The sequence below is a fragment of the Callorhinus ursinus genome, unplaced genomic scaffold (assembly GCF_003265705.2).
Source record: "Callorhinus ursinus isolate GAN/ISIS: 27379988/994484 unplaced genomic scaffold, GSC_fseal_2.0 scaffold19, whole genome shotgun sequence".
NCBI lineage: Eukaryota > Metazoa > Chordata > Mammalia > Carnivora > Otariidae > Callorhinus > Callorhinus ursinus.
Window position 1 is genome coordinate 13,869,208 of NW_027397081.1, and position 13,702 is coordinate 13,882,909.

The 13,702-nt window shown below is 39.3% G+C and overlaps 1 protein-coding gene across 2 annotated transcripts in view; it reads left to right on the top strand.

The window, feature by feature from the left end:
- The window catches only part of PAFAH1B2 (platelet activating factor acetylhydrolase 1b catalytic subunit 2), a 28,354-nt gene that overhangs the window by 6,146 nt on the left and 8,506 nt on the right, over window positions 1-13,702 (top strand). The window contains exons 2-5 of one of the 2 annotated variants that reach the window (XM_025893535.2): window positions 2,027-2,114; window positions 8,784-8,873; window positions 10,216-10,332; window positions 12,197-12,319. In XM_025893535.2, coding sequence (XP_025749320.1) covers window positions 2,034-2,114; window positions 8,784-8,873; window positions 10,216-10,332; window positions 12,197-12,319 — 411 coding nt within the window. In that variant the 5' untranslated portion in view covers window positions 2,027-2,033. The remainder of the gene's footprint in view (window positions 1-2,026; window positions 2,115-8,783; window positions 8,874-10,215; window positions 10,333-12,196; window positions 12,320-13,702) is intronic. The other variant, XM_073903791.1, reaches the window with a different exon arrangement.

Below are 13,702 nucleotides of genomic sequence, written 5' to 3' on the forward strand. Positions count from 1 at the left end.
TGATCTTTTTTGTGTGTGTGAGTAAAGTTTATTAAGTTATTAAGTGAAGATACAGAAAAAGCTCTCAAGAGTGAGGGAGTCCCCACAGGGTTGCGTAGAAGGGCCTTTAAGGTTGGTCTTTTATAGAAAGCTAACCAGGGAACTTAAATCCTTTAAACATCTCTATTGATAACACCTTCGATGGCTTACTTCCTTTCTAGGGGCTAGTCATTCTTTGTTGGTCAAGGGTGATTATCATAAAGACACCGGACCCACCCCACACACGTAGGGCAGGGTGATTCCCCACCCCACACGACCCACCCCACATGCATAGGGCAGGGTTCGAAGTTTGATGTTTTCCTGGGCTAGCGACATGCGACAAGATCCTCTGGTGATGCTGGGCAGTGGCAGTGGCAGTGAGCCAAAGCTCCCAGTCAGCCACATGACCATGAGGGTCAACATCCGATACAGGGACAACCATTCTGTTTACCACATCCAGTACAGTATTCAATAAGTTACATGAGCTATTCAGTACTCTATTGTAAAATAGGTTTTGTATTAGATGATGTTGCCCAGCTGTAGGCTAATATAAGTGTTTTGAGCACATTTCAGGTAAGCTAGGTCATGCTGTTTGGTAGGTTAGGTGTATTAAATGCATTTTTGCTTGGGATTTTCTTTTTTTTTTAGATTATATTATAGAGAGTGAGAGCATGCAAGCGCGGAGAGGGGCAGAGGGAGAGGGAGGGAATCTCAAGCAGACTCCTTGCTGAGCCTGGAGCCCACACAGGGCTCAGTCTCATGACCCTGAGATCATGACCTGAGCTGAAATCAAGAGTCGGGACTGAGCCATCCAGGTGCCTGTCGACTTAGGATATTTTCAACTTACGATGGGTTTATCCAGGTGTAATCCTATTATAAGTTGAGGAAGGTCTGTACACAGGGTGTGGATGGTGTTTTACATTTCCAGTTAGATATGGGTTTAACCCTAAGCCTAATTTTCTTAGACCTAGTGTCATTTAGAGTGGAACTAATTGGTTTGCAAGGTTAGGTGTTAAAACATTGGCTTGCTTCTATAATGTATTTTTCATGAATGAAGGTATATTTTCACATTTAGAGCTTTGTTACTTTCTGATTCTCAAAAATTACTGCTTTGCCAATCTGGTGTGTTTTGTTTACTCAGTAAATACTTATTGAATGAATAGAACTCAATCCTTTTTCAGAGAAAGCTGAGCTGTATTTGATGATAGCAAGGGAAAGAAAAAGAGAATGGTCCTCTTTTCTTTAAGCCACAAAACCCCAGATTTTCCTTTTTTTCATCATTCTTTGTATATGCCAAGTGATTTCTCGAGCCTGACGTCTCTAGTATGTATTCTCCAGAGTTGACTGAAAACAGTCTGGTGTCTTTGTCTTTCTAGATTAGTATTTCTAGGTTTTCTGAATTTCGCTTACCCCTTCTCCACTATCAGATGCCATATTTGAACTCGTCATTAATAACGTTTTCTTGGTGGATACCTATCAAAAATAAAATACCTAGTAAACATTTGTCAAAAACCAGTGCCAAAGCCTATGACTAGTTTTGTCACAATCTGTAGTAGTTATTTATGTGATATTTAGTAACCAATGGATTCTAATCAGGCTATAGCAATTCTCCAGTGTCTAACTGGAGCAGCCTAAAAGCCTCTAATGCAAGTTTCATTGAACTCTTAAGTGTCTAATTCCTTATGTCATTTGGTGCTTGCGTTAACATATAATCATGAAAAATTAATTTAGATGTAAAGTATATACTTGGAGCAGATTTTTTCATTGTAATGCACTGTTCCTAAATGATATTCGAACCTGTCTGGAAGTTTGAGGCTGCTAGATATTCATGGGACTTAAGCAGTCATGTCATAGAATTCACGTCTACTGAAAATAAACTCCAGTTTCATTTTTAGGCAAAGCCACAATGAGACTTAAATTATTATTTAAAACCTAGTATGTAATATTTAAGTGGCAACAAATGTTCCTGTTAATGAATGAAACATGACTTAGACATTTTTCCCCTCAGGTATAGAATGAGCCAAGGGGATTCAAACCCAGCAGCTATTCCACATGCAGCAGAAGATATTCAAGGAGATGACAGATGGATGTCTCAGGTAAAGGGAAGTGCATACGTATTATTCACCAAAGATGAGTCTCTTCAGTTTTCCAGAGTCTTTTGACCAAAGCCACAAAAGCGCATGCATTTTAATGGTCAATAAGAATCATTACTTTAAATAAAAATCTAATGTTATGCTAATGTCGTACCTAATCACCAGCCTGATGTTGGACCAGAGGAATATTTTGAAATCACAGCCATTGCCCTCTGTTCCTCTTGAAAGGTAACAGTGTCTCCACAGCATTCTTTTTTTTTTTGGTAAGCTTTTTTTATTTTGAAGTAATTTCAAAATTACACAAATATTGTAAAAATTTTAGAAAGAACTCCCTATGTCCTTCATCCAGACCTGCTAGTTAACGTTTTGCCACATCTGCCTAAATGTTCTGTTCGTATCTGCTTGTATTTGTATGTGTGCATACCAACATTCAGTGTTTTCTGAACCATTTGAGAGGAAGTTGCAATCATCATGCCCCTTCACCCCTAAATATTTCAGTGCATTTTCTAAGAATGAGGACATTTTCTTAGAAAACTACAGAATAGTTACTAAAGCCAGGACATTTAACATTGATACTATGCCATGTTCACAGTTCTCCGTTTGTCCCAGTGTTTTACGTCGGTTTTCTTCCCAGTCTGGGATCCCACATTGCATTCAGTTGTCCTGTTTCTTTATTCTCCTTTACTTTTAAATATTTCTTAGCCTTTGTTTTTCATGACACTGACAGTTTGGAATATAGGCCATTTCTTTCGCGGAATGTTCCTGAATTTGGGTTATCTTTTTCCTCCTAAACAAGATTCAAATTACACATTTTTGGCAGGTGTCAGTGAAGTGTTGTCCTCAGTGCATCACATAGAAGGTACATGGTGTTGGTTTGTCTTATTGGTGATTAACTTTGATCGCTTGATTAAGATGTTGTTGGCCTAAACCAGTTCTTATTTATTATGGTATGGGCTCATGGGTTCTTAGTCTTTCCAGTGGGTTATAACGCGTTGTAATTTTGAAGCTCACTTTGTCCCAGGTTTAGCAAGTGGGACTCCTCTCCTGGTTCCTGTGTCTTCTTGATGTGTTCCATTGTTTTGTAGCACTGTCTCCTTTGTATTCTTAGCTGCCTTTTAATAAGCTGTTATGACTTAACCATAACTATATTTAACCTTCATCTATTGCTTTCCAACCATATTTGCTCTTTGAAATAACAAGTTCTGTATGATTTTAAGTACCCAGAGTTTTGCATTTTAGTATTTAGTGATTCTGTTTATACTCTTGATAGTTGTCTACTTCTGTTTTTGTCTTCCCAGACTTAAAAATCGGTCTGTCAACTAGCTTATTTTGAATGGTAGTTAGTACTTTTTTTGAGTTTTATATGGATCAGCTGCATGGTTATTCTTAATCTTCCTAGTTTATATCCTTTTTTTTTTAAGATTTTATTTATTTATTTGACAGAGGGGAAGAGAGCAAGCACAAACAGGGGAGTGGCAGAGGGAGAAACAGGCTCCCTGCTCAGCAGGGAGCCCGATGCAGGGCTCAATCCCTGAGCCGAAGGCAGACGCTTAACTGATTGAGCCACCCAGATGCCCCAGTTCATTTATGTCTTAAAAAGTATTATGAAATCCACTGGCCATTCTGTGTATCTGCCACTCACCCTAAAAAAACAAAACATTGCTAATGTTCTGTGTATATCGCTCATTGATCATTTTTTCTCTTTTCCACCTCCCCATCCCCAAATGAGTGTCCTAAATTTGGTGGTTTTCTTTTTTCATGTGCTTATATACTATATATATCTTAAATTTCTAAACTATATATAGAGTATTCTTGCATGCTTTTTAAACTTTTTGTAAGTAGTATTTTTTTTTTAAGATTTTATTTATTTATTTGAGAGAGAGAGCATGAGAGGGGGGAGGGTCAGAGGGAGAAGCAGACTCCCTGCTGAGCAGGGAGCCCGATGTGGGCCTCGATCCTGGGACTCCGGGATCATGACCTGAGCTGAAGGCAGTCCCTTAACCAACTGAGCCACCCAGGCGCCCTGTAAGTAGTATGTTTTTGAATGTATTTTTCTGCAGTGTATCATACATGTTAAAAGCGTAGCTATAGTTTTTTTTTTTAATTTTATTTAATTAAGATTTTATTCTTTTATTTTAGAGAGCGCATGACTGGGGAGGGGAGGGGCAGAGTGAGAGGGAGAGAGAGAGAATCCCAAGCAGACTCCATGCTAAGTGCAAAGCCCAGTGCAGGTCTTGATCCCAGGTCCCTGAGATCATGACCTGAGCCGAAATCAAGAGTCAGATGCTTAACTGACTGAGCCATCTAGGTGCCTCTTTCCTCTTTATAAATAGTATTTCTTTGCTATATATGAAAATACCATTTAGGTACAAATATTTAGGAATGTTTAGGCCATTTATAACTTTATTAAAAGTAGTAACTAAAACTAGTTGTTTGTTCTGACGTAAATGAGGCTTTAAATAATTAGCATTGACTAGAAAAAAATAGTCAAATGGAAGAAAAACAGGAATATTAAAAAATTTTAACCTGTATAGAAGAATAACTTTAATAAATAATAAAATATATGCTCAGATCTTGGTTTCTTTTCTCCAGTGAAAGGAACCAGGGCTACTTGGAGAAATGATTGCATCTGCAGCTGGAACAAAGGAAATAAAAGATGAACCTGTAGCATCTTGTAGTGCAAGAGAGCAACTACTCAAGAAAGGAAAAAAAAAAAAAGGTGTATGGCAAGAATATCACTGAAGTGAAGTGTCCTTAGGACATCTCATAGGAGACCAGTGATACTGGTTTGTCTCATTGATGATATTCACTTTGACCACTTGAGGCCAACCTGAAAGAGCACCCAAGTGCAAAGTTGGACAATTTGAGCAACATAATAAATCATGATATTACTGGTTTATAACTCAGAGGATAAAGTAAATATTCATGAATCCATTTGCTATAAATAAACAATTGGAGAAATGGGAGAAGAGACAATAATTTTAATTAATAAATGTAGGGGAGCCTGGCTGGCTTAGTAAGTAGAGCCTGTAATGCAACTCTTGATCTTGGGGTTGTGAGTTTGAGCCCCACATTGGGTTTAGAGATTCTTAAAATCTTTTAACAATAAATGTAGAAGGAGGGAGGGAAAAGAAAACCCTCATTTGAACACCACGGTAATAATTACTGTAGGGAAGGTCCATCAGTGAATACTAAAATTAGTAGGCACACCTTTGAGGAGAGAGAGTATATTTGCCTAGCCTCAAAAGTATCCCCCTGGAAATTGCCTTGGTGGTTTTAACATAAGACCACGTGTTTTTTGATATCCCCTCTCTCAAGAAGGTAGAGCTTATTAATTCCCCATCAGTGAGAGCTGGATTTAGTGTCTTGTTTCTTTTTCTTTTTAAGATTTTATTTATTCGACAGAGCACGAGTCGGGGGAGCAGCAGGGAGAGGGAGAAGCAGGCTTCCCACTGAGCAGGGAACCCGATGCGGGACTCGATCCCAGGACCCTGGGATCATGACCTGAGCCAAAGGTAGACGCTCAGCGAACTGAGCCACCCAGGCACCCCTAGTGTCTTGTTTCTAACAGATACAGTATGGAAAGGAAAAATAACTATATAGTGGAGAAACCTGGTAACCACCACCTTAACCAGATGATCAGCGTTAACATCACCAGTAATAAGTCATGTTAATATTGTGTACTCCTCTCTGATATAGCAAGGGCACACACATCACCTCCGTGGTAGTCTTCCAGAATAATTCATCACCTCAGTGTATTCGTGACAAAATAATCAGCCCCAAATTGAGGGACATTCTACAAAACACCTGACTACTACTAAACGTGTCAGCAACATGAAATACAGGGAAAGACCAAGAAACTGTCCCATGGTGGAAGAGACCAAGGAGACATGTAGACTGAATGCCATGTGTTCCCTGAATTGGTCCTGGGAACAGGAAAAGGACATAGAGGAAAAATTGGTGAGATCTGAGTAAACTGTTTTTTTTTTTTTAAGATTTTTATTTTATTTTTAAGTAGTCTCTACACCCAATGCAGGGCTCAAACTTAGAACTTTGAGATGAAGGGTCCCATGCTCTACTGACTGAGTCAGCCAGGTGCCCCCTGAGTAAACTATTTTAGTTGATACTATTTATGAGTGTTAATTTCTTAGTTTCATCCAATGTATCATGCTTATGTAAAATGTTAACATTGGAGGGAGCTGAGTGAAAGGTATATGGGAATACTGTACTATCTTTGCAACTCTTCTGTAGATCTAAAATTATTTCAAAACAAGTTTTGAAGTGATAATATTTCCTATGAAGCATTGCCAAAATACCATACCACATATCAGGAAATACCTGGAGCAGATGAACGTGTCCACTAGGACCACCGTAGGAATACAGTCAACAAAATCCAGACTGTGGGAGATTCTGTGGGTCAAAATGGGCAGAAGACATGAACATGAACAGACACTTCTCCAAAGAAGACATACAAATGTCTAACAGACACGTGAAAAAATGTTCAACATCACCAGCTATCAGGGAAATACAAATCAAAACCACAATGAGATACCACCTTACACCAGTTAGAATGGCAAAAATTAACAAGACAGAAAACAAGTGTTGGGGAGGATGCGGAGGAAGGGGAACCCTCTTACACTGTTGGTGGGAATGCAAGCTGGTGCAGCCACTCTGGAAAACAGTATGGAGGTTCCTCAAGATGTTAAAAATAGAGCTACCCTATTCTACTTTCGTGTACGTTTGATATTTTTCATATTAAGTTTTTTTAAGGGTGATACTAGTTACATGCTTTCTGGACTAGAAAGTAGACGAGCTAGAATTTGAACATAGGCTGTTCTGTCCCCAAAGCTATTGTGCCAGAAAGAGGTATGCATAATGAGTCAACTGTTTAAAAAAAGGTTAGGGAGGCCTGTGGAAAAAAAAAGGAAAATATCCCCAAATGATAGTTACTGGGTTAAGGTGGTAGAATTCTAAGTGTTTTGTTTTGATCTATTTTTCCAAACTTGTACCTACTTTTATACTTAAAAAGAAAACATAGAGTACCAGAACCTTTAGAACAGCAGAGCTTAAATGCCATGACATTCTAGAACTGTGAACTGTTCTACTGGTATTGAGAGGTAGTTGGCACTATAGTACCACAGTGGAGAGGAGAAGTGTTGTGGAAGTGTACCTGCTCACCAGCTATGGTTTTATTCAGGCCCATTTTATCCCTTCAGTTTAAAAATACTTATTGAAATAGTAGTAATTTAAAAAGTTTATTTACACAAAATGTGGATTAAAATAAGGAAAATCTATGGGCACCTGGATGGCTCAGTCGGTTAAGCATCCAACTCAGGGTTTCAGCTCAGGTCATGATCTCAGGGTCTTGAAGTCAAGCTCCAAGTCGGGTTCCGTGCTCAGTGTGGAGTCTGCTGGAGAGATTCTCTCCCTTCCTGTCTGCTGCTCTCCCACTTGGACTCTCTCTCTCAAATAAATAAAATCTTAAAAAAAACAAAAAGGAAAATCTATATCAAATCCTGTCACTTACAGGAGGAGCTCTTTTAATTGTCAAATTATTTCCAGAAGTATTTTTGTATTTTCACCCATAGCAGATGAGTATCTCCGATTCACCACAGTGTTACCTGCGCAGATATTTAGCAGCAGAAACACTTAAATATAACTGTACCTTAATTCCTAAGGAAAGCATCGCTGAATGTAGAGTTTGAGAAAAAGGAACAGCATTCAGACCTTTCCCTAGAACTGGGTTAAAGACTGTTGCCTAGAGTATCATGTACGTTTATTTCAGGGATGAATATAGAAACTTCAACTATGTCCTTTAGTATTTTTTTTTTGAAGATTTATTTATTTGACAGAGAGAGACAGCGAGTCCTTTAGTATTGATGAATAAAATCCATTTTAAAAGCGTGTTTTGCTCTTGCAGCAGAGAGAAGTACTCTAGGACTAGGTCATGGTCACCACTGCTTATAGATTTGGATTCGACTGAGAAAGGATTGACTCCCACTTTGCCATTGTCTCAGAGTTGGAGGTGAACAGGCATTTTCAAAGGCCATGTTAAATACATCCAAATAAGATACATGATTCTTGATTGGTTCCTAGTTCAAAAAAAGAGCTATAATACCCTATCCAACTCTTGGAACAACTGGAAAAATTGAATATGGACTGAATATTATGGGATTATTGTTCATTGCCTTAGATGTGATAATAGTTTTGTGGTTTTATAGGAGACTGTCCTTACTCATGCTGAAATACGTGAGGGTGAAGAACCACAGCATTTGCCACTTACCTTCAAATGGTTCAGCAAACACAGATAAAGCAAATATGGGAGAACGTTATTGTTGAATACAGGCAGAGGATTATACAGGTGTTCATTGTACTGTGGCTTTTCTGTGTGTCTGAAATTATCTTTCAAAAAGTTTGAGGAAAAGATAAACTTCTAAAAAACATGTTTTATGTGTTTTTCCATTCTAGTTTCAATAGAATTCCAGTTTTCTTAGCATGTTAGAATGATCAGTGTGGTAAGGGTGGGAAGAAAGTCTCAGCAGTTTATTTCAGACAGAATAAATAGAATGTTTAACAACAGAGTAACTGGTTGGACAACTGTTCTGTCTAGGCCAAGACCTCTCACTGAGAAAGAAATGCCAGTTTCTAATTTTTCTTCCTTTTTCAAACCAGCACAACAGATTTGTCCTGGACTGTAAAGACAAAGAGCCTGATGTACTGTTTGTGGGGGATTCCATGGTGCAGTTAATGCAGCAATATGAGGTAAAGGTGGAAGTGGGGAGGGTGGGTCTTGGTTACCAAAGTAAATCCATTCATCGCTAGCAAACTTTCACTCTGAGCTGAATCTGTAGGCTTATTCATGACAGTTTAGAGAAGCTCTAGTTCAGAGTGCGAGGGAGGTCAGACCTCCATAATGGAATTCTTTGTGCCACCAAGCATGATGAGACAAAAAGTTCAGAATTGTTTCTAACTCAGCTCCCTTTCTTGCCTTGGCTTCCAAGAAGCTTCCCTATTACATTTATTTACTTAAATTTGTCCTAGTCGTGATTCTCAAGTCTTACTGTGTTTTACATTTTCTTATTTTGTATATATTTTTAAAAGATTTATTTATTTATTTAATAGAGAATGTGGAGGAGGGGTAGGGCAGAGGGAAAGGGAGGCGGAGAATCCCAAGCAGATTCCGCACTGAGTGCAGAGCCCGATGCGGGGCTCGATCCCATGATCCTAAGATCATGACCAAGAGTCGGATGCTTAACTGACTAAGCCACGCAGGTACCCCTTATTTTGCGTATTTTTTTTTTTTAAGATTTTATTTATTTGACAGAGAGCAAAGTAGGGGGAGTGGCAGGCAGAGGGAGAGGGAGAAGGCAGACTCCCTGCCGAGCAGGGAGCCTGATGTGGGGCTCGATCCCAGGACCGTGAGATCATGACCTGAGCCGAAGGCAGACGCTGAACGACTGAGCCACCCAGGCGCCCCATATTTTGTGTTCCACATCTTTTTTTTTTTTAAGATTTGCACTCTTCCAAGGGCAGTTTAAAGGAAAAGATAGCTTGATTCCTTTCTGGCTCCAGCACTCTAAATTTCTTCATCTCGTGTTTCTACTTGACCCTATTCATTTTGATGCATGAGTAAAGGGACAGGAGAGCTTACTGAGTTGGCACCTTGAGTATAAATGCTGGGACCTCGTGACGGGCATCAGGCAGCATTGTGACTCCATTCTTGAGCTGAGGTCGAAGGCTGCATTAAGAACTGAGTGATAGAGGGGCACCTGGGTGGCTCAGTCAATTAAGCATCTGACTCTTGATCTCAGGTTTTGATCCCACGATTGTGAGTTCCAGCCCCACTTTGGGCTCCACGCTGGGCATGGAACCTACTTAAAAAGTAAAGTAAAAAATACGTTAAAAAAAAAAGTAATCATAGAAAGAACTGAGTGATACAGTGCCATCCTCAGAGCCTTGCAAACACTGAGGTAGCTCATGATTTGCAGCATTACATTTGAATATAGAAAATGAAAATTATTCTTTCAGGTGCCTCACAACACATTGCAATGGAAGAATTTTATTTCCCACTCAGTTTAAATAAAGCTCTTTTTTCTCTTTTTAGATATGGCGAGAGCTTTTTTCCCCACTTCATGCACTGAATTTTGGAATTGGGGGAGATACAACAAGACATGTTTTGTGGAGACTAAAGAATGGAGAACTGGAGAATATTAAACCTAAGGTGAAATGAAACTAATGTTTTAAAGAATATCTTTAATCTTGAGTCTTTTCCAGGTAGTTAAATTGTCTGAAACCGCTAGTAAAAACAAATTGCTTCTTTAAAGCATTATTTCGCTATTGTCTTTGCTTTGTGCCCCTTTAAGATAAATGATACCGTTGTCCTTGCTTAAGAACATTGCAGATAGGTATTAAGAAATCAGTGTGTTGCTTGCTTAGGTTGTATTTGTAGTTGTTAATAATGGTCTTCTTTAGCTGTAGGAAGGGATTTGATGCTCATGAGGCATGCTGTTCTGTAGACCCGAATGCAGCACCAGGGGAATCTGCTCAGACAAGGGCCATGGTGGCAGTGCCATGATTCCTTTCAGGAAGTCATTTTGGAGCTGTTTAACCATATCAACAAATTAGTAATCAAGGCCTCCCAAGTTTTTCTGAAGACAATTTGAAGCAGATATGAACAAATGTTCATAAGTGTGTACCCCACTACCCTAACACATTATAAATGTTCTGAGTTGGCACACTGCGTGTAATTTTTTTCAGCTCTAAACAAAAAAAACAAAGTTGGTAACAGTTGCTTCGTTGGAAGTATTTTATTTTTTGCCTTTGAAAATTTTTTTTTTAATTTTTAAAAAAAGATTTATTTATTTTAGGGAGAGCATGAGTGGGAGGGGCAGAGGGAGAGGGAGAGAGAATCTCAAGCCAACTCTGCTGAGCCCAATGCAGGCCTTGATCTTATGACCCTGAGAACCCAACCTGAGCTGAAAGCAAGAGTTGGGTGCTTAATGGAGTCTGCTACCCAGGCGCCCCTTTTCATTCGTTTATTATTATTTATTTATCTATTTGAGAGAGAGAGAGAGAGAGAGACAGAGCGTGCTCCCCTGGGAGTGGGGGGAGGAGCAGAGGAAGAGGGACAAGCAGACTCCATGCTGAGCACAGAGCCCAACATGGGGCTCGATCCCATGACCCAGAGATCATGACCTGAGTGGAAATCAATCAGACGCCTAACCAACTGAGCCACCCAAGTGCCCCTCTTTTTTTTTTTTTTTTTTTAAGATTTTATTTTTAAGTAATCTGTATACCCAGTGTGGGGCTTGAACTCACAACCCTGAGATCAAGAGTCCCATGCTCTACTGACTGAGCCAGCCACAAAGTCCTATTTTTTGGCCTTTCTAAAAGAAAAACTAGTCCATGTTCCTGTCTTTTGTGACAGGGTGGAAAGTTACTTTGTTGGGTTGTGTAGTAAGATGTATGTCTCTAGGTGACAGCCACCTCGTAGATGAATTTTTTTTTTTTTTAAGGGGGAAAAACTCGTTGAAACTTCATCCAGCTTCCTCCCCAGCTACTCTTTCTTCAGTATAACTGCATTTATACCAGTTACATTCCCTTGGGTACTTTTGTTATTTTTTTTCTGGAAGATGCTTCTAGTCAGGGAGTTTCTGTGGTAGGAGTTGCAAATATTTTTCCCTGGCTTTCTTAGATTTCACTTTAATATTTTCTTCAACATGCAGAATTTTTATTTTTGTACAGTTGGATTTGTTATCTTTTTTGTATAGTTTCTGGATTTTAAGAGCTTAGCTTCCAACTCCACAATGATGAAAGAATTCTGTCATTCCCTCCCAGGGTAGTTTTACTGCTTCGGAATTAATCTGCTTGGAATTTATCCTGAGATCTATGAGGCCTAAATCAGTGTTTGAAGGTGGCTGCTCAGTTGAAGTTATCCCTACCATTTGACAAGTTCACCTTTCCTTCTTTTGATTTTTTGAAAGAAGATGTTTATCTAAACATTGATAAATATTTTTATCTAAACGTTCCTTTATTCTTGGTTGTTTACCCCTCTCCCCGCTTTCTTTTTCTTCCCTCAATTATAGGTCATTGTTGTCTGGGTAGGAACAAACAACCATGAAAATACGGCAGAAGAAGTAGCAGGTGGAATCGAGGCCATCGTCCAACTTATTAACACAAGGCAGCCACAGGCCAAAATCATTGTATTGGTATGTAGCCTTTGGGTCGTAGTCTTTGATGTCATTAGGTCGGGAGGACTGTTTTTAGAAATATGATTGCTCATGAATATAGAGAATCTCTAGGTGAAAGCAGTTTATGATACTCCTGAGAGGCTCTTCTCTGATGTGTCCTCTTATCTTACTGGTTTCATCATTTCCCAGACCAGCTGAGGGAGTCCTCTTTTACCTGCTTATCCTTGTTTAGAGGTTGTTGTCTCAGGTAGCCTTAGTTTTTGTTTTTGTTTTTAACTGTATTCTGATAATTTTTAAAATCACGTATGAAACTTGTCCTAGTCCTGAGTCTGTTTTTATTAGACTAGCTTTGGATTAACGTGGATGTGTTGTTCAGTCCCACTGTTCATATGTTAAAGGTGGTATATTTATTAGAATCTCTGAATTCTCTAAAACATCAGAGATTCTGTTAGCAAAAAAATGGGGGCTTTATAGTCTTACTCCTAATGGAGTGTAGTGTAGCCCTTTGTGGAGCTAAAGCATTAAATCTTCACAGTCTCAGAGATAAATAGCTATCTTTCAGTATGAAAGTTTACGTATAGGTATTCCTAGCGAAACCAAATTCTGAATGAAATCTGATATGTATTCAGTCCTTTAATGAGATGATGTTAAGAAGATAGTCATTTATTCAACAAACATGAGGATCACTATGTACAAGACACTGTCCTGGGTCCTGAACATACAAAAATGAATAAGACATTGTCCCTCTCAAGGAGCACACAGTCTAGTCTAGTGGTCGATGGGCACAGCAATATAAAGAAAGAATTAGCATACTGTATGCTAACGGGAGTAATTATATTGTATGCTAAGGGGAGAATAGGTTGTTTTTTTGTTTTGTTTTGTTTTTTTAAGAATTTATTTATCTATTTGTCAGAGAGACAGTGCATGCACAAGCAGGGGGAGCGGCAGGTAGAGGGAAAAGCAGGCTCCCCGCTGAGCAAGGAGCCCGATGCGGGACTCGATCCCAGGACCCTGGGATCTTGACCTGAGCCGAAGGCAGACACTTAACTGACTGAGCCACCCAGGCATCCCAGGTTTTTTTTGTTTGTTTGTTTGTTTGTTTGTTTTTAAGATTTTATTTAGAGACAGTGAGTGCACTCAAGCAGGGGGAGGAACAGAGAGGGAGAGAGAGGGAGGGTGAATGAATCTCAGTGTGGATCTGAGTGTGGATCCTGATGTGGGGCTTGATCTCACGACCCTGAGATCATGACCTGAACCAAAACCAAGAGTCGGACGCTTAACTAACTGAGCCACCCGGGCGCCCCGTGAGAAAGGGTGGATTTTATAAAAGCTACATTTGACTATAGTTTTTAAAGAATTCATTGGTCTCCAGACAAATGGAGAAAGAAAAGAAGGTGTGAC